We start from the raw sequence: 22131 nt of genomic DNA on the forward strand, positions 1-22131 counted from the left end.
GCAATATGCAAGTGATTGTTCTTCAGTTGTTAAATCCCTAGGTATGTGCACATGGCCCTCAGTTACTACATCCACAGCATGAGCACAGCACACATTGGGCACCACCTGGGTTTGGTGTCCAGTGTGTGCCCTGCACAGACTCAGAGGATTTAAAACATTTTGACTGAAGAGGAGGTTTTCACAGAGGATCTTTTGGTCAATATTTTCAGGCCTACCAGTACCTGAGGGGGCTATAGGAGAGCTGGGGAGAGACCTTTGACAAGGGCTGGGAGTGATAGGATGAGAGGGAATGGATTGAAGCTGGAGATGAGGAAGAAATTCTTTCCAGTGAGGGTGGTGAGGCTCTGGCACAGGCTGCCCAGGGAGGCTGTGGCTGCCTCCTGCCTGGGGATGTTCAGGGCCAAGCTGGATGAGGCCCTGAGCAACCTGTGCTGGTGGGAGGTGTCCCTGCCCATGGCAGGGGGCTGGAGCTGGGTGTTCTGTGAGGTCCCTTCCAGCCCAACCCATTCCATGATTCTGTGAGGATCTCAGAGGTGTCTCACAGCCTTGAGAGTTCTATGGATCTCCGAAATAAGTGTGCTCAGGGTGGTTATATTTGGCTGCAAGGCCACTGTGTGCACACCAGCACTGCACACACTGAACATCTTGGAGCCAGTGCCAGAGGTCCATCACGTAGGTCAGGCTTGGAACTGCTGCCAGTTTGCAGAGTACAGCGTGGCCAGATGCTTGTGACACGAGACTGGAGTCAGAAGCATGCCAAAGGAGTCCTTTTCCCCTGTGTCTGGGGTTTGGCCTCCAAGGAGAGGGTAAAGAGACGCAGGTCTTGGATGAGGCAGTTTTGATCAGCCTCTTCAGAGAGAGGAAATCACTTCATACCTGTCCAGAAATGAAACTGCTGTCGTGCTGCCAGGACAGCAACATCGATTTCCCCTGGGTGGAAATGATTTCCATGGAGGCTTTGGCCACAGCATTGCTCCCTGCAGGAAGGAGGCTGTGAGAAGTCCCAGCACTGCCTTGCAGGTGGCCAGGCCCTGACACCGCTGCTCTGCAGCACCATGGGGGTTGCCAAGAATGCCTTCAGCTGTGGAGCTGTGCAAACCTGAGCAGGCTGAGCAGGGGCAGGCTCCTCTGAGGAGGGTATTGTCAGCAGACTGAAGATGATGCAAAGCTGGGAGAAGCTGTTATTAATTTCATTTCAGTAACAATAAGGTTCAAACAGGGCAGTGATGGTGCCCCTGGACTGGGCACTGGTGAGGCCACACCTTGAATCCTGGGTTCAGCTTTGTGCCCCTCACTGCAAGAAGGACACTGAGGAGTTGGAGCAGGTCCACAGAAGGGCAACCGAGCTGGGGAAGGGTCTGGAGGACAGGGCTGAGGAGGAGCAGCTGAGGGGGCTGGGGGTGTTCAGTGGGGAGAGGCTGAGGGAGACCTCATTGCTCTCCACAGCTCCCTAAGAGGAGGCTGCAGTGAGCTGGGGGTTGGGCTCTGCTCCCTAGTCTCAGGTGATAGAAAGAGAGGAACTGGCCTGAGATTGTGCCAGGGGAGGGTGAGATTGGAGAGGAGGAAAGTTTTATTTGGTGCAAGAGTGGCCAGGGACTGGCAGAGGCTGCCCAGGGAGGTGGTGGAGTCCCCAGCCCTGGAGGGATTCAAGAAACCTGTGGCCATGGCACTTGGGGGCCATGGTGGGGTTGGGTTGCTGGTTGGGCTCAGTGATCTTAGAGGTCTCTTCCAACCCAAACAATTCCATGATTTCTATGATTTACTGGAAAGTGCCTAGGAAGGTTGCCAGCAAGAGCTAACATCTCTGAAGCAACAGGGTAAGAATGGCTGTGGTATCCCCACAGCTCTTCAGGGTGGCATTTGCCTGTGTTTGTTTTGCGGCAGGCTTTCAGCTGCCTGCTCTGAGGCGTCTGGGGGAGAGTGCTCTGTGTGACTCAGGGGCAGATCTGCCCAGATTTTGGTCAGATTCATAGCAGGTTTCTTTTTCACATGGTCTCATACATATTTATGACTTAAGTTCTCTTGCCTGCTCCTGGGCTTTCTCTAGTTCCAGGGCCTGTCTCTCCAGCTAAGCCCCATGGCACACAGTGACTCAGTCTTGGGGCGAGCGGATCAAAGTATCACTGGAGCGATTTCTTGTTGTTAATAGAGAGAATGGACTGAAGCTGGAGGAGGGCAGATGGAGACTGGATACTGGGGAGAAAGTCTTTCCAGGGAGGCTGGGGAGACACTGGCACAGGCTGCCCAGGGAGGCTGTGGATGCTCCCTCCCTGGAGCTGTTCAAGGCCAGGCTGGGTGAGACCTTGAGCAGCCTGTGCTGGTGGGAGGTGTCCCTGCTCCTGGGCAGGGGGTTGGGACTGGGTGATCTTGAAGGTCCCTTCCAACCCAACCCATCCTAGCAATCTATGATTCTGTTAATTTTGTCTTTGAGTTACCTGGGGGTAGCTTTACAACCTCCACTACGTTCATGCTCTGCAGCAGTAGATGGAAGGCATGACTTTGAGCTCCTGCCCCTGCAGCCTTAATGAGTGCACGTGCTCCTCACTCATGCAAGGCATTGCACTGCCTTGGGAGAGGCTTTCTGTAGCACAGGGTCCAGCCTCCTGCCCTCAGCTCTCCCTTACAGCTTTCTCACAGAGTCAGGACAGGTCTAGAGAAGCTGAAGACCACACTCGCCCATACATGCAGCACTGATGCTCAGGCCAATCTCTTCAGTACCTCAAGTGAGGAACTGTTGGGCTGAACAACCCTAACTCTCTCAGCCTGTCCTCTGATCATCTTCATGTCCCTCCTCTGGACCTGCTCCATCAGGTCTGTGTCCTTCTTGGGTTGGGGGTCCCATTGCTGGACACAGGATCCCAGGTAGGGTCTCAGCAGAGCAGAGGGACAGAATCACCTCTCGATCTGCTGGCCACTCAACTCTCCTGCTACATCTCCTGTGGATTTTTGCCTCAGCACCTACAGACACAGCTTCTTTCTTGGCTGAACTGCTGTTTTGAGGCTGTACTTTGTATTACTTTGGAAAGCAGGTGGGGTTTTCTGAGCAGAATGCTCTTCTCTGACATTTAAAGAGCACCTAATGGCTCACACCACAAGGTCACCTTTTCAGTTCAGGGCTTCAATGAAGCACCTGGTCCTTCAGAATTCAATTTCCAGTGAATTATGCAAGCAAGTTTGCTTCAACCACCCTCCTTTAAGGAGCGCTGCCTCAGTGCTTGCAATCCTGCAGGACCGACAGGCTCGGCGCTGCCTCTGCCTCACGCAGCCAGCCCTCAGCTGCGAGTTCCAGCTGCAGTTTGTTGCCTTCCCCTGGCCAGGAGCAGGGAAACGCGAGCGGGGGGCTGCAGCTGGCAGCGTCTGGGGCAGCCGCTGCGAGAGCAGCACCGAACCACTGGGGCTGGGCAGCCGCCGGGTCTCCCCCCTGCCCCGGGCGGCGAGGGCCGGGGGGTCGACACCGCTGTCCCCCCTTTCCTTCTCCCCCTGCCCTCGGCAGACGTAAGGCAGAGAGCCGGCGGCGCACCGAGAGCTGCGGTGCTGGGCCTGGCGCGGCGGAAAGCAGCCCTGGCCTGGGCCCCCGGAGCAGCCCCCGGGGAGCGGGGAGCGGGGAGCGGCCCCCGGGGAGCAGCCGCCGCAGCCACCCCGGCCTGAAAGGCAGCCGCGGCCGGCCCAGCATCCTCCTCCCGGGCAACCTGCGGCCTCCCCGGCTCACTTCCCCTTCCCTGGGCCGCCGGTCCGTGCGGGCTGGTCCCTCCCCGGGGCGGAGCGGCGCGGTGCCGCCTCCCCGGCGGCTGTCACGGGGCGAGCGGGGCCGCGCCGGGCTCCTGCGGGGCGGGGGCGGCGCTGCCTGGGGGCCCCGCGGCTTCTCTCTCGGCCTGGCCGCGGCCGCCCGCTGGCATCCGGGCTCCGCCACCATGCTCCGGCGGATTCTGCAGCGGGTAAGGCGAGCGGGGCTCGGCCCGGGCGGCGGCGAGGGCGGCGTGCCCCGGCGCGGCGTGGCGGTGCCGCTTCCTGGTGCCGGCCGGGCTTGGGGCCGGGCTGCCCGCCGCGGGCGCGGAGCTCCGGGCTCGTCCCGCCGGGCAGGGCAGGGCAGGGGATAGGCCCGCGGAGGCCGTGGGCTCGTCCGCCGCCACGCTCCGGCCCGCCGCCGGGGACGGCCCCGGCTCGGCCGGGATGGGACGGGACGGCCCCGCGCAGCCCCACGCCGCGGGGCTGGGCGAGAGGTGCCGGGGAGCGGGGGGGCTCCTGCGGCCCGGCGAGGGGGCGGTCCGGTGCTGTCGGTGGGGCGAGGGGTGGCCCTGCCCCGGCGTGGTTCCTTTCCTTTCCGCAGCGCCGGTGTCTCCGCCCGCCGCCTTCGCTCGGCCGCGGCGGCCGCCCGCGCTCAGGGGAGCCCAGCCGGGGGAGAGCCCCCGAGGCGGGGACCCGCGGCTCTTTCTCTGGGGGTCAGCAAGGCACAGCAGGCTCCCGACGCCGGGAATGGGCCCCGCAGCCCCCGGCTGCTCGCTTCCCTCATTTTAGGAACCGGCTTTTCCGGCAGCGCTGCCTGCTGTGGGAAGCTCGAGTTGTGACGGTCGTTGATGAAATCCTCCTGGCTCTCCCAAACCCTGGCGTTTCTCCGCTTGCAGCTCGCTGGTGAGAGCTGTCAGGGAGTTGCTGGCTCGGGGCCGGTGTCAGCGCGGCTCGGGGCCCGGGGACTCCTCGGTCGCTGGCTCTTGGCTGGAGGATGCACCGGGGGGGAAAAAGGGTTGAGTCACGCAGGCGGTGGGAAGGCAGCGCTCCAGAGCCCACAGCAGCGGTCTCGGTGTCATGCAGAAGGAGCTCACGGGTAGAGGAGGAGCCAGCAGCCTGTCAAGTGTTTCTTCGGGAGCGTGCTGCCTGTGTGACCCCTCGTTCGGATTGGGGGTCTCATCGGGGGTGCAGCCTGCTGACCTCCTCTGCTGGGCGAGGAAGCTGTTAAAAGGGGAAGACAGCACCCTGGGCGTGCACGCTGATGGGTTTGGTTTTGGCATAAAGCGTGCCTGGGATTGTTTTTCAGTCCTGGAGCAGGTGAAGATTGCTCTGGGTCTGTTTGGAGTTTGGTTGTTTACAGGGAGAGAACTTCCTTCCTGAAGTTGGATGGGAAACTTAGTCCGGACCCTCATTAAATACTGGCAGCATTTGGCTGGGTGTTTATTGATTCTGAGGAATAAGAGGCAGGCAAGGAAAGCTGCTCTGAGAGGGGGGGGAAGCTTGAAAGAGTGCCAGAGGAAATTTGCCCCTAAATATTAGCTCAGCTGGAGACTTCCTACCCAAACCTAAAGTCAGTGCAGAAGTTTTTGTGCTGTAGGAAATCTTCTCTGAAAAGCTTAAACAAATGGCTGTTGCCCAGGGGGTCCTGGAAACTACAGGAGTCCAGCAGAGCTGATTGCCAGCAAGGGTGGAACAGAATCCTTCCTGCCCCCAAAAATAAAGAAGAGAAACGAGTTAAGCTTTTAACTGCTACAAATAACCACGGCTCTAAAAGTCCACCTCGCAGTGCAAGAGCCTTGGCTCTTCTGTAGAGGCACGGTGACTGTGTGCACCGCCTCGGGCAGACCTTTGTGACTTGCAAGCTGAGGCTGCCAAAGTGTGGGGAAGGACTCTGATGTATTCTGGAGTTTTCAGTGAGCCTTGGCTCAGAAAAACTTCAGATTCAAAGAATGGTTTGGGTTGGAAGAGACCTCAAAGATGGTTCCAAGCCCCTGCCATGGGCAGGGACCCTTCCCACCAGCCCAGCTTGCTCAAGGCCTCATCCAGCCTGGCCCTGAACACCTCCAGGCAGGAGGCAGCCACAGCCTCCCTGGGCAGCCTGTGCCAGAGTCTCCCCAGCCTCACTCTGAAGAGTTTCTTCCTAATCTCCAGTCTAAATCTCCCATCCTCAGGCTTTAATCCATCCCCTCTCATCCTGTCACTGCAAGACCTTGCAAAGTCTCTCCCCAGCTTTTTTGTAGGCCTCTTTCAGGTACTGGAAGGCTGCTCTGAGGGCTCCCTGGGGCCTTCTCCTTTCCAGGCTGTCTTCAGCTAGGTCCTTGGTTTAGCTGCTTTCCCTGCATGCTCTGTTTTCAGTGTGACACCTTGGGGTCCCATCTGCTCTGCTCCTTTGCACTGTCCTCTCTCCCCACCTTTCCTTCCTTCTTTGCCACTTGCCTGTTCCATGCAGTGTTTGTTGTGCTGCTCTGGACAAAGGTATCTGCAAAAGGCAGTGTGTGCAGCGTCCAACTCGCAGCCTTCCTGCCCAGATACCTTGATTTCTGGCAGCACATTCTGTAGGGAGATGTCTCTTCTTTTAATTGTCTTCACCTCTGGAGGTGCTTTGTGTCCCTTGTGGCCCCTTTCTGCTTCACCTGCTAGTGGGGCAGTGGCTGTAGTCTGTGAAAGCAAAGCTTGCTGCTTCTATTTGCAAGAGAGCAAAGCTGTCAAACCCCCCCCCAGCAAAACCTGTGTTGTAATGAGGAGGCTCATGGCAAGCTGCTTGGTTTGATCTGCTGCTTTGCAGTGAGGGACTCCTCTGTTGACTCCTGCTCACATGAGGGTTTGTCTTCCTTCTTTGTGTCTGAGGGGAGACCTCGTTGCCCTCTACAGCTGCCTCACAGGGGGCTGCAGTGAGCTGGGGGTTGGTCTCTTCTCCCCTGCAAGAGGAAATGGGCTCAGGTTGTGCCAGCCTGTGTCCAGCTTGGATGCCTGGAAAAAGCTCTTCCCCCAAAAAGGCTTCTCAGGCACTGTCCCAGGCTGCCCAGGGAGGTGGTGGAGTCCCCATCCCTGGAGGCATTTCAAAGCCAGGTGGATGTGGTGCTGAGGGAGGTGGCAGTGGCTCAGCAGCAGTGGTGGGGCTGTGAGCTCTGGGGGAGAGGTTGGACTTGGTGATCTCAAGGCTCTCCTCCAGCCTCAACAGTTGCAAGGTTCTATGCCTATGGTTTCACTGGCTCCAGCTGTTAGTGGTTGTGCTGTGGAGGTGAGATCCTAGTGCTCTCTTCTCACTCAGCTTCTTGGTCTGTGGATCTTGTGCTCTAGAGGCAGAAGAGGGCTTAGGGCTTTGCAGGCTTTTCTTTAGCTTGGGTAATGCAGGTTCCTTTTCCCTTACACCAAGCTCAGGAGCAGGGCTATTGACTTTGCTGGGATGTGTGGCATCTCCTGCCTTGGCTATCATCTTCTTTTGGGCTTGGTGATTGCAGGGCTCCTGGGTGGTTTGTTTACTTGGGTGGGTGCTGAACTGCAGCTGTGCTCGTGCCCTCCTGCCAGGTGGGGGTGAAGGGACCAGGTGTGTCTCTTCCTGAGTACAAGGTCTGCTCCTGTGGGACTGGTGGCACAATGGGAAAGGCAGGCTCTCTGCCTGTGAGGTCAGGAATCTTTCCATGTATGGAGTCACAGCATGGCAGGGGTTGGAAGGGACCTCTGAAGATCGTCTCCTGTTGCCCTGCCAGAGCAGGATCGCCCAGGGCAGGTGCCACAGGAAGGCAAACAGATGGGGTCTTGAGAGTCTCCAGGCTGAGAGACTCTACAACCTCTCTGGCAGCCTGCTCCAGGAGTTTCTCCTCACTTTGAGATGAGACTTTGTCTTCCAGTTTGTGTCTGTTGCCACTTATCCTATCATGGGACGCCACTGGAAAGAGCCTGGGCCCCTTCTTTTTATCTCCTGCCTTTCAGATGTTCATAAACATTAATAAGATCCCCTCTCAGTCTCCTCTTTTCCAGGCTGAAATAGAATCATGCCACACTCCTTTAGAACTAAACTTTGCTGTTCTTCATTGGCCTGGCCTCTGTTGTTTGGTTTCCTTCTCACCTCCTCATTCTTGTGTCTTGTTTGTTGTTGCTTCAGCAGCTCAAGGTGTTTGGACAGCAGGAGTGTTGTGCAGTGTTTCAGGCTGTGCTGGGGCCACTGTATAAATCCATATTTGTTCAGACTTTCTGGAGGCTTAACATATTTTCTCCCAAGGTTTAATTAATTCTGAATGTCTAACTGCTGAGAAGAGTTATTGAGAGTGAGTGGAGTGCAGCTAGACACAGATCAATGACTCTGCCAAAGAACCTGGTACCAGTCCCTGTTTGCACTCCATCCAATGAGCTCAGCTCATTCATGGTATCACTTTCTGCTCCTCACAGCAAACCAGCTCCAGCCATTGCCATCCTTTCTGTTGGCAATGAGATTCCTTTGCATTAGCTGGCAGAGAACACAGGGAGCAGGTTGCTGAAGTTCAGCAGATTGCTTCTAGGACCACAGTTCATAGAGACAGAGAATGGGTTGGAAGAGATCTTAAAGCTCATCCAGTCCCAACCCCCTGCCATGGGCAGGGCCAGCTCCCACCAGCCCAGGCTGTTCAGGACCTCATCCAAACCCAGTCTGTCTCTTACTGGCCTGTGTCAGCAGCAGGTAGATGCTCTGGGCTGTTTCTCCAGATCTTGAAAGTCACTTAACCTCCTCTTTCCTTCTCACCTTTCTTCCCTTTTCCTGGCACTCAGCAGCAAGTGCCACCTGTTTGTACTGAGCTTCAAAGCCTGGCTTGGAATCCTGCTTTCCCTTTTGGAGGACAGCACTTTGTTTGTTGAAAGGTTAAAGGGATTTTCCCAGGTGCTCTTCAGTCATTTCTGGCTGGTGGTCAGCCACCCCATGTGATGGCTTCTGCTGTGATGGCAGCATGGCTGCAGTGCTTCATACAGCAAATGCCTCAAGTGACCACATAGTGACAACACTCTGCTTGCTTGGGACTGAAGAGTGTGCACCCTGCAGCCTCTGCTGCTCTCCAGTTCTTGGGGCTAGAACCAGCAGAGCCCAATGTACAAACGTCCTTGTGAAATGGGCAGCACTGAGGTGGGCCATGATGGAGTCCTTCCCAGCAGGCAGAGGCCTGTGTTGCTGCCAGGGGGTTTCACAGGCTCACTGTGGGCAGAAGAGACCTTCAAGATCATCAAGTCCAACCACCACCTAACTGTACCAGGGCCACTGCTGCACCATACCCTTCAGCACCCTATCTGGATGGCTTTTCAATGCACACAGAGTTGGAGATTTGGCCTCTTTCCTGGGGGCCTGTTCCAGTCTGTGAGGACCCTTTTGGTACAGAAGCTTTTTCCTCATGACTTTGCTGCCAGAGTGGTCAGGGACTGGCAGAGGCTGCCCAGAGTGGTGGTGGAGCCCCCATCCCTGGAGGTGTTCAGGAGCTGTGTGGCCATGGCACTCGGGGACATGACTTGATGGCCATGGTGGGGTTGGGTTGCTGGTTGGAGTGGGTGATCTTAGAGAGCTTTTCCAACCCAAACAATTCAATGGTTCCATATGAGGGCAGAGTTTAGCCTAATTCTTTGTCTCATGAGAGGAACTGGTTTGAAATCCTGGCCTTTGCTTCTGGTGTTTGCTTGCTCTGTGATGCATGGAGAGCCTTGGATAAAGGCTTGCCCTGAAGATTATGTAACTGAGCCTCAGCTTCTTCACTTCATTGCTCCTTCTGTGCTCCAGCAGGTAGAGAATCCTTTGTGCAGGATTGTGTTGGATGTGAGGAACCCTTTCCTTCCCCAAAAGGAGCAGGCTGCCCAGGGCAGTGGGGGAGTCCCCATCCCTGGAGATGTGCTGAGGGCCATGGTTTAGTGGTGACCTGGCAGTGCTGGGTTAAGGGTTGGACTCTGTGGTCTTAAAGGTCTCTGCCAGCCAAAATGGTTCTGTGATTCTAGGTGCTCTGCTTTATCAATTACAGTCTCACAGACTCACAGAGTGGTTGGGGTTGGAAGGGACCTGTGGAGATCATCCAGTCCAACCCCCCTGCCAGAGCAGCATCACCCAGGGCAGGGCACACAGAATGCATCCAGGTGGGTTTGGAAAGGCTGCAGAGGAGACTCCCCAGCCTCCCTGGGCAGCCTGCTCCAGGGCTCTGTAACCCTGGAGATCACTGAGTCCATTCCCCCTGCCAAGCACTCCCCAGACTCTGATTTCTCTCCCCTCTCTTTCAGACTCCAGGCAGAGGAGGGTCTCAGAGCTCAGACTCTGATTCTTCTGCAGCCCCAGGGAATGCTGTGGACCTGAACAATGAAGGCTCTTCTGAGGTACTGTACACTGCCCCTGGCACTGCAGCTCCAGGCCTTGGCTGCTGTTGCCCTGATCCATGAAGCTCTTGGGAGGAACTTCTCATGGCCTGTCTAAATAGAGGGAAGACTGAGGAATGTTACCTTCTAAGCAGTTCTTCAAACAAAGGAAGGCCAGGCCACTCCTGTGTCTGTTCCTAGGCTTGCCTGCCTGGATGGTCACAAGCAATCCTTCCTCTCATCTTAGAGATGAATTGTTAAAATCAACAGCAATGAGACACAAGCTCCAAGCAGCTTCCTTGTTAATGAATCTTTTATCAGAGCTCTGAAGAGCTAGGCTTAACAGTTCATCACACTCATGCTCCCTCTCCCCCCCTGCTGCTGCTGAGCTGTGCTGGCAGCCTCCTCCTTGTGAAGCAGGAAGCATCTTGGGGTCTTGTTGGTGCTGGAGCCTAAAGCCTGTCCGTTTCTGTGCTGTATGCCGTGCTGAACCAGCAGAGGCAGCTGTTACTCTTGCTTCGATCCCATATTACAATGACTTTGGCTTTACAGTGCTGTCAAACATTAACTCTGAGAAATGGAAGCCTCCTCTGCTGGCTGCTGAAGCTGCTTTGTGCTAATGGAGCCTGATTACCTAGCTTGAAAATGTTTCAGGCTTAGCATACAAATGCAGTGCAAGGTTAATTACTCCTCTTACAGCATTAAAGGCAGCAAAGTGCCCTTTTCTTACACTGAATAAAGTGGATGATGATTCAAACGCTTCTATGTCTGCTGTGATAAGGGAGAACAGAAACTTTCTCTGTGCTATTTAAATTCCTGATTGCCTTCCATCTGGGCACTGCTTGGTGCTGGAAGCCTTACTACAGGCAGTGGAATCATAGCAGGCAGTGGGTTGGAAGGGACCTCTAAAGGTCATCTTGTCCCAACCCCTGCAGTGAGCTGGGACATCCCAACTAGAGCAGGTTGCTTCTAGGCCCACCAAGCCCCACTTTAGAATCACAGAATGGGTTGGGCTGGAAGGGACCTTAAAGATCATCCAGCTCCAGCCCCCTGCCATGGGCAGAGACATCTCCCACCAGCCCAGGCTGCTCAGGGCCTCATCCAACCTGGCCTTGAACGCCTCCAGACAGGAGGCATCCACAGCCTCCTTGGGCAACCTGTGCCAGTGTCTCCCCACCCTTGCTGGAAACAATTTCCTCCTGATCTCCTTTCTGAATGATCTCTCCTTAACATTTTGCTGCATGTCATACAGGCCATGCATCCTGGAGCCCACATCTCCTTTGCATGCCCACTGACACTGTCCCTGAAGCAAAGACATGTTCTTGAATTGCAGACTAAACCCTCCTGAATTAGGAGTTAAAGAGGCCTAGAACTGTGCAGTGGGGCAGCTGCTTCTTTCCAAAGCTTGGCTGAAAGGGCACAGTTCTGTTAGCCTGAGAGCACTCTCACTGCCTGTACAGCTGCTGGGTGTCACAAGGTGCCTTCATGCAGGGGGGGCAAGAGTTTCTTGGCACAGACTCACAGAATGGCTTGGCTTGGCAGGGGGCTCCAAGCCTCCCTGCAGTCAGGGAGGTGTCAGGGTGGTGAAGTTCCTGCATTATTGCTCCACTGGCTTTTCTTGCTGCTGACTCAAAACTGGGTCAGAGCAGAGGCTGCTGTGCCACTGCTGGTTGATGCTGTGCAGTGTGGCAGTATCTCCTAGCTGTTCCACTAGCTACAAGTTGGCTTTTCTGCTTCCATGTTGTTCTAGAATCACAGAATGGTTTGGCTGGGAAGAGACCTTCAAGCTCATCCAGTTCCAAACCCTCCCAGCAGCCCAGGTTGCTCAAGGCCTCGTGCAGCCTGGCCTTCAACACCTCCAGGGCTGCTGTTGTCTATCAGAAACTGATTTACCTGTAGGCTGTGGCAGCTCTCTAGTGAGCATGCTGGGTTTGGATCTGTTTGTTAGTTGTACCCAGGAAGGTGCCTGCTTTTCCCTGAGGGATGCCAGCTAGGTGCAGAGTTGTGCTGCTGCCTCAGCCCCTCCTGCTGCTGCCAGCTTTGCTTGGGGGCATTTCTGCAGTCTCACCACACTGCCCTTATCTCCCTCTGTGAAACATCTGGGCAGCCTTGTGGGAAACTATGTGAAGGATTCACAGGTGGCATCAGGTTGGAAGGGAGCCTCAAAGGTCCTCTTGTCCAACCCCCCTGCACTCAGCAGGGACAGCTCCAGCTGGAGCAGGCTGCCCAGGGACCCAGCAAGTCTAACCTTGAATGTCTCCAGGGATGGGGCCTCAACCACATCCCTGGGCAGCCTGTTCCAGTGTTTCACCACCCTCACTTTCAAACCATTGCCTCTCATCCTGTCCCCACAGGCCCTTCTGAACAGTCTCTCCCCAGCCTCCCTGTATGTCTCCTTCAGGTACTAGAAAGCTGCTCTAAGGTCTCCCTGGAGTCAAGTCTTCCCCAGGTTGAACATTCCCAATTCTCTCAGCCTGTCCTTATTAGAGAGGTTCTCCAGCCCTCTGATCACCTTTGTGGGCTGCTCTGGACCCAGTCCATCAGGCCCATGTCCTTCTTGGGTTGGGGGTCTCATGGCTGCACAGAGTACTCCAGGTAGGGTCTCAGCAGATCTGACCTGATGCCTGATGTTCATTCACAACTTCTGCAGCTGATTTCTGTGTCACATGAAGGGAGCACCAACAGTGGCTGGAGTGAACAGTAGTAGTGTGCAGCATGCTGCTGGCTGTGAAAGTGGGGTTTAGATTGGTTTATTTTTGTGTTCATAACTGTTCCATTTCATGTTCATAACCCTTGTTCATAACTCCTTCTCCTTCTTTATAACTCTCTCTTCTTGTTCATAACCTTTGTTCATACCTGTTCCCTCTTGTTCAGAACTCTTCCTTCTTGTTCAGAACTCTTCCTTCATAAGCTCTTCCTTCATGTTCCTAACTCTTCCTTCTTGTTCCTAACTCCTGCTCCTAGCCTTCTCCATGGACCTGATAAGTGCTTTGGAGAATCTTTCCCAGAGGAGACCTGACTTTGCCTTTGTAGAGAGCTTTCAACCCGAGAGCCTGGGCAGAGTTTGAGTCCCAATCTGCTTTTCTGTTGCCTGTTTCCTGATGAGTTTCTTAACCCCAAATGTACATTTCACAGGGCTTCATCTGTCCACTGTGCATGCAGGTGTGTGTAACTGCCTCTGCTCTGTCTGAGCATTACCAGAAGGAGCACACTGGCACAGGAGGAAGACAGGAGCTCCGTGACCTCCCAGCTGTCACTGTGGGTTTTGTTTACTTTGTTTGACTGGCTTTGGTGCTGGGCTGCTTGACATGAACACAGCTCTTTCCCTCCTGGCTTGGGTGGCAGCCTCTTTGATTGCTCCTTCTGATGCCTTGCTGAGGCAGGATTGGATCTCCTGTGCCTGGTTCCAGAGTGTGCCTTCAGCAGGAGAGGGACTCTGCCTCGCTCCCTGCTTTGCAGCTGTGTCTCACTCGAGCTGTGGGACTGGGGGGCTTGGCAGTCACTGCTGTGTGCTTCTGGAACAGCTTTTGCTGGGGTTTCCTCCTCAATAAGGCTGTGGCATTCCTTGATTTACCTCACACCAGAATCAGCATGAGGAGAGGTGTGGTATTGCTGGGGGCAGTGGCTGGCACCCCTCAGGCTGTGCTGCCCTTCAGCCAGACCCGGACAGGCTGGAGGGATGGGCAGGGAGAAACTGCATGAAATCCAGCAAGGACTAGGGTAGAGCCTTGCAGCTGGGTGAGAACAACCCCACAGACCAGCAGAGGTTGGGGAATGTTATTCCTGAAGATGATGAAGCCCATCAGTATTCTGATTACCCTAGAGGAGGGGGTTGAGATTATCCTGGAGTTATTTGAAGGCTGCAGAGAGACTTTTGCTGAGGGTGCCTAGAGCCAGGCCAAGGGGGAATGGTGTGAAGCTGAGGCAGAGCAGGGTTAGAGTGGAGCTGAGGAAGACATCAAAAGGACGATCCTGTTGGCATATGTTCCATGCCTTTCACCACACAAACCTCTTCTCTCTGTTTGCATGAGCAGGAAGGTGCCAGTGGTGTCCTCTGGAACCAACTCTATTTGCTCATTAGAAAAGCAGGTCAAAAGGTCATGGTTTATATAATTAAGACCAGGAGACCTCTCAGGTTTTGGGGTACTTAGCCTGCAGTGAGAGACCTTTTTCCTTTAGGCCCAGAAGATTATTTTATACCAGGCTGCAGTTGCAGAGCCTTCCCAGAAATGAAGCTGGATTCTTCCTGAGCAGAACAGACCATAATTCCTCCTTTAGTTCTCTTCTGGTTTTATTACTGTTGATGAGTAAGGCTTTCATTCTGTCACAATCCACAAGACTGCAAATGTGTCCTGAATTAGAAGTTCTGATCCAGTGGATTCTCTGTTCCTTAAGTCAGATCAAACCAGTCTCTCATTCATCATTCAGCAAGCTTGCAGATGATGCCAAGCTGAGTGCTGTGGTTGGTAAGTCTGAAGGATGGAATGGCAGCCAGGGGGACCTTGGCTGTGGAGAAGCTCCTGAGGTTCAGTAAGGCAAGGTGCAAGGTCCTGTGGGTCAGGGCAATCCTCAATACCAATCCAGGCTGGGGGTGATGAGATTGAGAGCAGCCCTGCAGAGAAGGACTTGGGGGTGCTGGTGGGGGAGAAGCTGGACAGGAGCCAGCAGTGGGCTTCCTTCCAGGGTGGCTTTGAGCTTCCTGGTGTCCTTCCCAAAGAATCCTGCATTCATGAGTTGTACCAAGACTGATGGTGCCTGAAAGCAATCCTTTACCTCATCTGCCTTGTGGCAGAGAGGAGAGCACTGAGGAGCTTGACTTTATCAGGCCTGAAAGTAAATCTCAGCTATTAGAGGGCAGAACTAGCTCCCAAGTTATGGAGTCATGGAATGGTAGGGGTTGGAAGGGACCTCTGGAGATCACTGAGCCCAACCCCAGTGCCAAAGCAGGAGCACCTAGGGCAGGGCAGACAGCAATGATGCAGTGTGGCTTTTGTTGGCTTTTTGTAGCTCTGTAATTGCCAAATCTGTTAGCAGAGCCTGAAATGGTTGGTCTGAACTGTAACACTGGTGTGTGCTCCCCTTCAGGTGTGCAAGCCAGAAGCAGAATTCTGTGTCAAAATAAGATTGAAGAAAGAAAACCAATCAGCAAAGGTTTTGCTTCTCATCTCTTGGGGTTTGTCTTTTTTTCCCCTCTTTTTTGTACCAGGGCTTTATTTGTCCTCTCTGTATGAAGTCTCATGGATCAGCTGAGGAGCTGTTCAAGCACTATGAAGCAGTCCATAACTCTGGCCTTGAGTCAAGTCATGGAGGAGAAGGTCATCTCTCACCAGAAAGGTGCAGCAGGACTCATTTGTGCTTGTGTGTCAGTGTGGAGCTGCTTCTCCTGCCACTGGGGGCTGGATGAATTTGAACACTTCATTGTGTAGCCAAGGTCCTTAACTCTTCATGCTCCATTTCCAGCTGCAGGGAGAAACTTCCACTGAGTGGCAGTGCCCTGCCAGGAGAGGCAAATCAGATCCATGTGTTTCCTGCCTGTGAAATCACTTTCCCATGCAGCTGGCAGGGCAGTGGTAGACACTGGAGAGATTTTCAGGAGTGTGGCAGGAAAAAACTGAAGAGGTTCTCCCTGCTTTCAGTTTCACCCCTAGAGGGTGGGGGAGGACAACCCTGAGGGCAGGGAAGGATCCTGAGTTTGTCTCTGGGTAGCTGGGGTTCTTGCTGGGCAATATAACCTCAATATCTGCCTCAGAAGGTTCCCATATTGCCTAATGATCTGCAAGTCTGACACTTTCCTGTGCCATTCCTTTTCCTCCTGTGTCCCAGAAACTCCATGCTTCAGAATCCTTCTCTCCTTTATTTAACTCTTTGGTCAAACCTCTCCTGTTGAATTCATTCCTAGGGAACCTGCCAGGCTGCTTTCCTTTTGAGAGCAGTGGTGTGGGGCAAGAGCTGATAACCTCAGGCTTACTCTGGAAAACTTGCACTGAGTAGTTTGCCTGTGTTGGCTTGGGAGGCTTTGTCTTAGGAGTTTCCTATGAGTATTCCAACATGACTCTGCAAGGGTGATTCAGAGTCACAGAATAATGGTTTGGGTTGGGAGGGACCTCAAAGATCATCCACTTCCATCCCCCCTGCCATGGGCAGGGACACCTCCTACCAGCCCAGGCTGCTCAAGGCCTCATCCAGCCTGGCCTTGAACACCTCCAGGGAGGAGGCAGCCACAGCCTCCCTGGGCAACCTGTGCCAGAGTCTCCTCACCCTCACTGGAAAGAATTTCTCCTTCCTCTCTACTCTGCCCTCCTCAGGCCATATCTGGAATATTGTGTTCAGTTCTGGGCCCCTCACTTCAGGAAGGACCTCAGGGAACTGCTTGGAAGAGTCCATCCCAGAGGCACAGAGCTGCTGCAGGCAGTGGAACATCTCCCTGTGAGCACAGCTGAGGGAGCTGGGGCTGGGAGCAGAGCCTGAGGGCTGCCCTCAGTGCTGGGGATAAAGATGTGCAGGGCTGGAGCCAGGCTCTGCTCAGGGATGGCCAAGCACAGCACAAGGGGCACTGGGGGCAGCTGGAGCAGAGGAGGTGCCAGGGGAACAGGAGGGAAAACTTTGTCCCTGTGAGGGTGCTGGAGCCTGGAGCAGGCTGCCCAGAGAGGCTGTGGAGTCTCCTCTGGAGCCTTTCCAGCCCCCCCTGGCTGTGCTCTGTGTGCCCTGCCCTGGCAGGGGGCTTGGTCTGGGTGGTCTTTCGAGGTCCTTTCCAACCCTTCCCATCCTGTGGTTTGTTCCAAGTTCCAAACCAATGCCAGAGGCAGAGCTTCTCATGCTGTCAGTTCTCTTGAGGTGGTCCTTGGCTACCACTGCAGTCATTTCAGCTGCATTCCCAGGTGCAGGAGACCAAAGCTAACCACTCTGTGTTCCTTCTCCCTGCTCTGTGGATGGATTCGCTCAGGGACGAAGTCTCACTGCTCCGCCAGGAGGTCCAGGACTTGCAAGCTTCACTGAAGGTTGGAAATGTCTTTTACTCACCCTTGGCCCTTTGTCTCAATTTGCAGCCTGTTCCAGCAGATCTCAAGTCCTCTCTCCCCCCTCTCCTGTGTTTTCCCCCCCAGGAGGAGAGGTGGTATTCAGAAGAGCTGAAGAAGGAGCTAGAGAAATTGCAGGGGCAGCGGCAGCAAGTAATTGCTTTAAAATACTTGCAGCAGGTTTATCAGCAGCAGTGCCAGTGAGGAGTAAAACCTTTCTGTAAGGCACGTGGCCTGATTGAGTTAGTTCCATACTGGGAATGTTGCCATGCTCTTGGAAACAAAGCCACTTCTCTCTCCACAATCACCTCTCTCTGTAAAGCTGAGGCACAAAGTCAGAACAGAGACTCGCAGAGCGGTCTGGGTTGGCAGGGACCTCCAAGGGTCACCCAGCCCAACCCCTCTGCACTGGGCAGGGCCATCCTCCACTACAGCAGGTTGCCCAGAGCCTTACCTTGAATGTCTCCAGGGATGGGGCCTCCACCACCTCCCTGGACAAAGGATTCTTCCAGACACTGCAGGGTCAGTTCAGGCTTTTCCTTCTGGTTGGCCTATTCAGAACTCAGTTTATTAAACCAAACCAAAGTCATTGCCCAAGTAAAGAAACTCAGTTTGTTCAAAATTCAGCCCAGTGTGGTGTTGGGCAGGGGTCTGGCTGGTGAAGAGCTTGTGGAGAACAGCAGTGTTGCTTTCACACCAGCTGAACTGAGCTAACAAGGCAGGGCAGGTTGTGGTGTGTTGTGGCCAAAGGAGCCTCTCACCACTTCTTCTATGAGCTGCTTGAGATGCTGGGTGGTTACAAACCTCAGACACTGCTTCCTGGCTGAATTCCCTCCCAGAGTGTGTGCAGTGGTGGCTGGGAGCTCTCTCTCCCTCCCAGAGTGTGTGCAGTGATGGCTGGGAGCTCTCTCTCCCTCCCAGAGTGTGTGCAGTGATGGCTGGGAGCTCTCTCTCCCTCCCAGAGTGTGTGCAGTGGTGGCTGGGAGCTCTCTCTCCCTCCCAGAGTGTGTGCAGTGATGGCTGGGAGCTCTCTCTCCCTCCCAGAGTGTGTGCAGTGATGGCTGGGAGCTCTCTTTCCCTCCCAGAGTGTGTGCAGTGATGGCTGGGAGCTCTCTCTCCCTCCCAGAGTGTGTGCAGTGATGGCTGGGAGCTCTCTCTCCCTCCCAGAGTGTGTGCAGTGATGGCTGGGAGCTCTCTCTCCCTCCCAGAGTGTGTGCAGTGATGGCTGGGAGCTCTCTCTCCCTCCCAGAGTGTGTGCAGTGATGGCTGGGAGCTCTCTCTCCCTCCCAGAGTGTGTGCAGTGATGGCTGGGAGCTCTCTCTCCCTCCCAGAGTGTGTGCAGTGATGGCTGGGAGCTCTCTCTCCCTCCCAGAGTGTGTGCAGTGATGGCTGGGAGCTCTCTCTCCCTCCCAGAGTGTGTGCAGTGATGGCTGGGAGCTCTCTCTCCCTCCCAGAGTGTGTGCAGTGATGGCTGGGAGCTCTCTCTCCCTCCCAGAGTGTGTGCAGTGATGGCTGGGAGCTCTCTTTCCATCCCAGAGTGTGTGCAGTGATGGCTGGGAGCTCTCTCTCCCTCCCAGAGTGTGTGGAGCCTGTGGCTTTAGGGCAGATTTCAGTATGGAGAGAGAGAAGGGTTGGGGATTGTTAATTGAGTCTTGCAAGTCTGAAAGTCTGGTGGTGATACATGGAATGGAAAATCATCTTGGCCCTTTCCAGTCAGAGATGGAATGGGTTGGGTTGGAAGGGACCTTCAAGGTCATCCCATTCCACCCCCCTGCCATGGGCAGGGACAGCTCCCACCAGCCCAGGCTGCTGCAGGCCTCATCCAGCCTGGCCTTGAGCACCTCCAGGGAAGGGACTGCTCCTGACACAGCTGTCTGAAGGCAGGGGTTTCTAGGAGCACTGGCCCTGCCTGAGCACAGCAGTGTTCATCTCCCTCTCTTGGCCCCAAGGGGATGAGCTGTGGGAGCAGCAGCTTTTCCCTCTGCTGTGCCTAATGCTGCCTTTCTTCTGCTCTCTTAAGGATTCCAAGTCTGATGGATTGTCAACGACTACATCCACAGGTGATTAACTTTTCATTGTGTTCATTCCTGCACCCCCCTGCGGTTCCTGAATGTGTGTGTCAGGGTAGCTTTTAGCTCATGCAAGAGCACTTCTGGTACATTAAAACACCTAGAAAGCTGGAATGGTAAACTGTTGGGGGTGGGGGGGTGGAAGGAGCTCATTCTCAGTGCTTTTGGTAGCTGCAGTCTGGGCCAATCTGCCAGAAGCCTGACAGAATGAGGCAGGCTGCCTCCTGACTCTGAATGCAGTTTTCAGGGGTACCTTTGGGCATGTTTTTAATCATTTCATGTGTTCAAGGCCTCAGTGCAAGGCTGTTGCTGAGAAGGACTCTGCTTGTTGCTATTTAAACTACAACATCTGCCAGGGCTGCTTCTCTTCAGTGCTGTTCTGTACTCCTTGCCAGCAAAGTGACCCCCAAGGAGTGCTATTTGTGTTGCCTTTTTCCCCACCATTTTTCTTTGGTTTCAGTTTGCAGGCCAACGATGTTGGCTCTGTGGTTCTCTCCAAGAGACACTCTTGGTGTGTGCATAGCACAGATTCACATCACTGAGAGTCACAGGATGGGGTGGGTTGGAAGGGAGCTTCAGGATCATCCAGTCCCAACCCCCCTGCCGTGGGCAGGGACACCTCCCACCAGCCCAGCTTGCTCAAGGTCTCATCCAGCCTGGCCTTGAGCACCTCCAGGCAGGGGACAGCCACAGCCTGCCTGGGCTTATCTGACTGATGTGATTAGCATGGAATCATAGATGGTTATGGGCTGGAGAGCACCTCCAAAGGTCACCCAGTCCAACCCCCCTGCAGTCAGCAAGGATATCCTCCACTGGATCAGGTTGCTCAGAGCCTTATTGAGCCTGACCTTGACTATCTCCAGGGATGAGGCCTCAACCACCTCCCTGGGCAACCTGGTGCAGTGTTCCAGCACCCTCCTGGTGCAGAACTTGTTCCTCCCATCCAATCTAAATCTGCTCTGCTCTAGTTTGAAACCATATCTGAGTGCTGATGATTAAAGAGCTTTTAATCAGAACTGAAGGCTTGGATTTCAGCAGCATGTGGCAGTGATCTCAAGGGCTCTTTATGCCTGCTGAAAAATAACAGGGACTTAATCCTGGAGAGCACTCAACAGGTTTCAGCATCATGCTTGTGGATATTTAACCCCAGTGAAGTTGTTCCCTTTGCTAAGCAGGTTGTGAATTTGGGTTGTTTCCCTGCTCTGCTGTCTTCTGGGTGGGAGCAGCTGCACTGTCCTGGCAATGCTGAAGAGCATAATGCTGTTGTGTTTGTGGCAACAGAGTCACTGGAACGGCAGCTGGAAGAGGTCCAAGTAGAAAACTTCAACATTAAGCAAATGAAAGACTTGTTTGAGCAAAAGGCAGCCCAGCTGGCCACGGAGCTGGTGGGTAAGTGCCCTCCCCACAGCCCTGGTGCTGCTCCCTGCTGGTGCTGCTCCCTGCTGGTGCTGCTCCCTGCTGGTGCTGCTCCCTGCTGGTGCTGCTCCCTGCTGGTGCTGCTCCCTGCTGGTGCTGCTCCCTGCTGGTGCTGCTCCCTGCTGGTGCAGCCTGTGCCAGCCAGCGGTTACTCAGCTCCCCTGGAACCACAGATTTCGTCTCACAGGTGTCCTTTGTCCAACTTCCTCCTCATTAGATCTCAAATCAAAGTATGATGAAGAGCTCAGCCTTCGGGAGGGGGCAGAGCAGAAGCTGACAAACCTGAGGCAAGAGCTGCAGAAGGAGAGGAGTGCAGTGGAAGACCTGAAGACAGAGCTGGTACTCCCCTCACACCCGCGGCTTTCTCGCTTTGTCAAAGCAGGCAGACCTGGTGAACTTGGAGCTGTCTGCTGGTGGGCTGAGGAGCTTCAGGACACCTTTGGTTGTGGCTGTTTGGTCTGTCCTGAGCTCACCCTTTGTTTTCCATGAGGTGCTGTGCTGTGACTGGCCCTGGCCAGCTGCAGTTATGGGAAGTGCTGAGAGGGCTTTTGTGACAGGGTGGCTGAAAGGCTGGCAGCTGTCATCACCATGCCTGTGTTCAAGTTGTCCCTCTTGCTCTTGGCTGATAATACCAGTGTGTGGATTCCAGGAGTCTGGCTCCTGGTGACTTCAAATACAGCCCTGGCTCCAGGGAGCAATTCCAGGGCAGTCACAGCACTCCTAAGGCAGTAGTCAAGGGGATTTCCAAGTTTCTCCCATTTGGCCACTGCTCAGACCCTGGAGGAGAGCAGGGCTCATTTATTCCCCTTCTTCTCTGCAGTTAGCTGCCCTGAAGGGCTCACAAGGCAGGGCTCTTGGCCCTGCCCAGCCACTGGGCCTGTCCATTCCTCCCTGTTTAGTTGATCCATATCTTTCTTTCTCCTTCTGCATCCTTACCCTTTTCCTGTACCTTTTCTCTTCAAGATCACAGAATGACAGACTGCACTGGGTAGGAAGGACCCTCAGAGGTCATCTTGTCCAAACCCCCCTGCAGTCAGCAGGGACATCTCCAGCTAGAGCAGGTTGCCCAGGGCCACATCAAGTTTGACCTTGAGTGTCTCCAGGGATGGAGCCTCAGCCACCTCCCTGGGCAGCCTGTTCAGTATTTCACCACTCTTCCTGTGCAGAACTTCCTCCTAATGTCCAACCTAAATTCACCCTGCTGCAGTTCCAAACCATTGCCCCTTGTCCTGTCACTACAATCCCTTCTGAGCAGTCCCTCCCCAGCCTTCCTGTAGGTCCCCTTCAGGTACTGGAAGGCTGCTCTGAGATCTCCCCAGAGCCTTCTCCAGGCTGAGCAGCCCCAACTCCCTCAGCCTGTCCTTGTAGCAGAGGTTCTTCAGCCCTCTGATCATCTTTGCGGCCTCCTCTGGACCCAGTCCATCAGCTCCATGTCCCCCTTGTGTTGGGGGTCCCACAGCTGGACACAGCAGGGCAGGTGAGGTCTCCCCAGCAGAGCAGAGGGGCAGGATCCCCTCTCTCCATCTCTGGCAATGGGCACTGGCAGCCCAGAAGGCCAATGGCAGCCCAAAGGCTGCCAGTGCCCCTTGCTGGCTGCTGCCCAGCTT

General features: G+C 54.7%; 1 protein-coding gene across 1 annotated transcript in view; it reads left to right on the forward strand.

Annotated features, from left to right (window-relative positions):
* The first annotated feature begins 3787 nt into the window (after positions 1-3787).
* EEA1 (early endosome antigen 1) overlaps positions 3788-22131 on the forward strand; it is a 44423-nt gene continuing 26079 nt past the window's right edge. Inside the window, exons 1-8 of the mRNA XM_054167805.1 lie at positions 3788-3935; positions 9952-10044; positions 15230-15357; positions 16967-17021; positions 17127-17192; positions 19060-19099; positions 20390-20497; positions 20742-20863. Of these exons, the coding sequence (XP_054023780.1) occupies positions 3912-3935; positions 9952-10044; positions 15230-15357; positions 16967-17021; positions 17127-17192; positions 19060-19099; positions 20390-20497; positions 20742-20863 (636 nt within the window). The 5' untranslated portion in view covers positions 3788-3911. The remainder of the gene's footprint in view (positions 3936-9951; positions 10045-15229; positions 15358-16966; positions 17022-17126; positions 17193-19059; positions 19100-20389; positions 20498-20741; positions 20864-22131) is intronic.

The sequence above is a fragment of the Dryobates pubescens genome, chromosome 15, assembly GCF_014839835.1.
Source record: "Dryobates pubescens isolate bDryPub1 chromosome 15, bDryPub1.pri, whole genome shotgun sequence".
Classification (NCBI taxonomy): Eukaryota; Metazoa; Chordata; class Aves; order Piciformes; family Picidae; genus Dryobates; species Dryobates pubescens.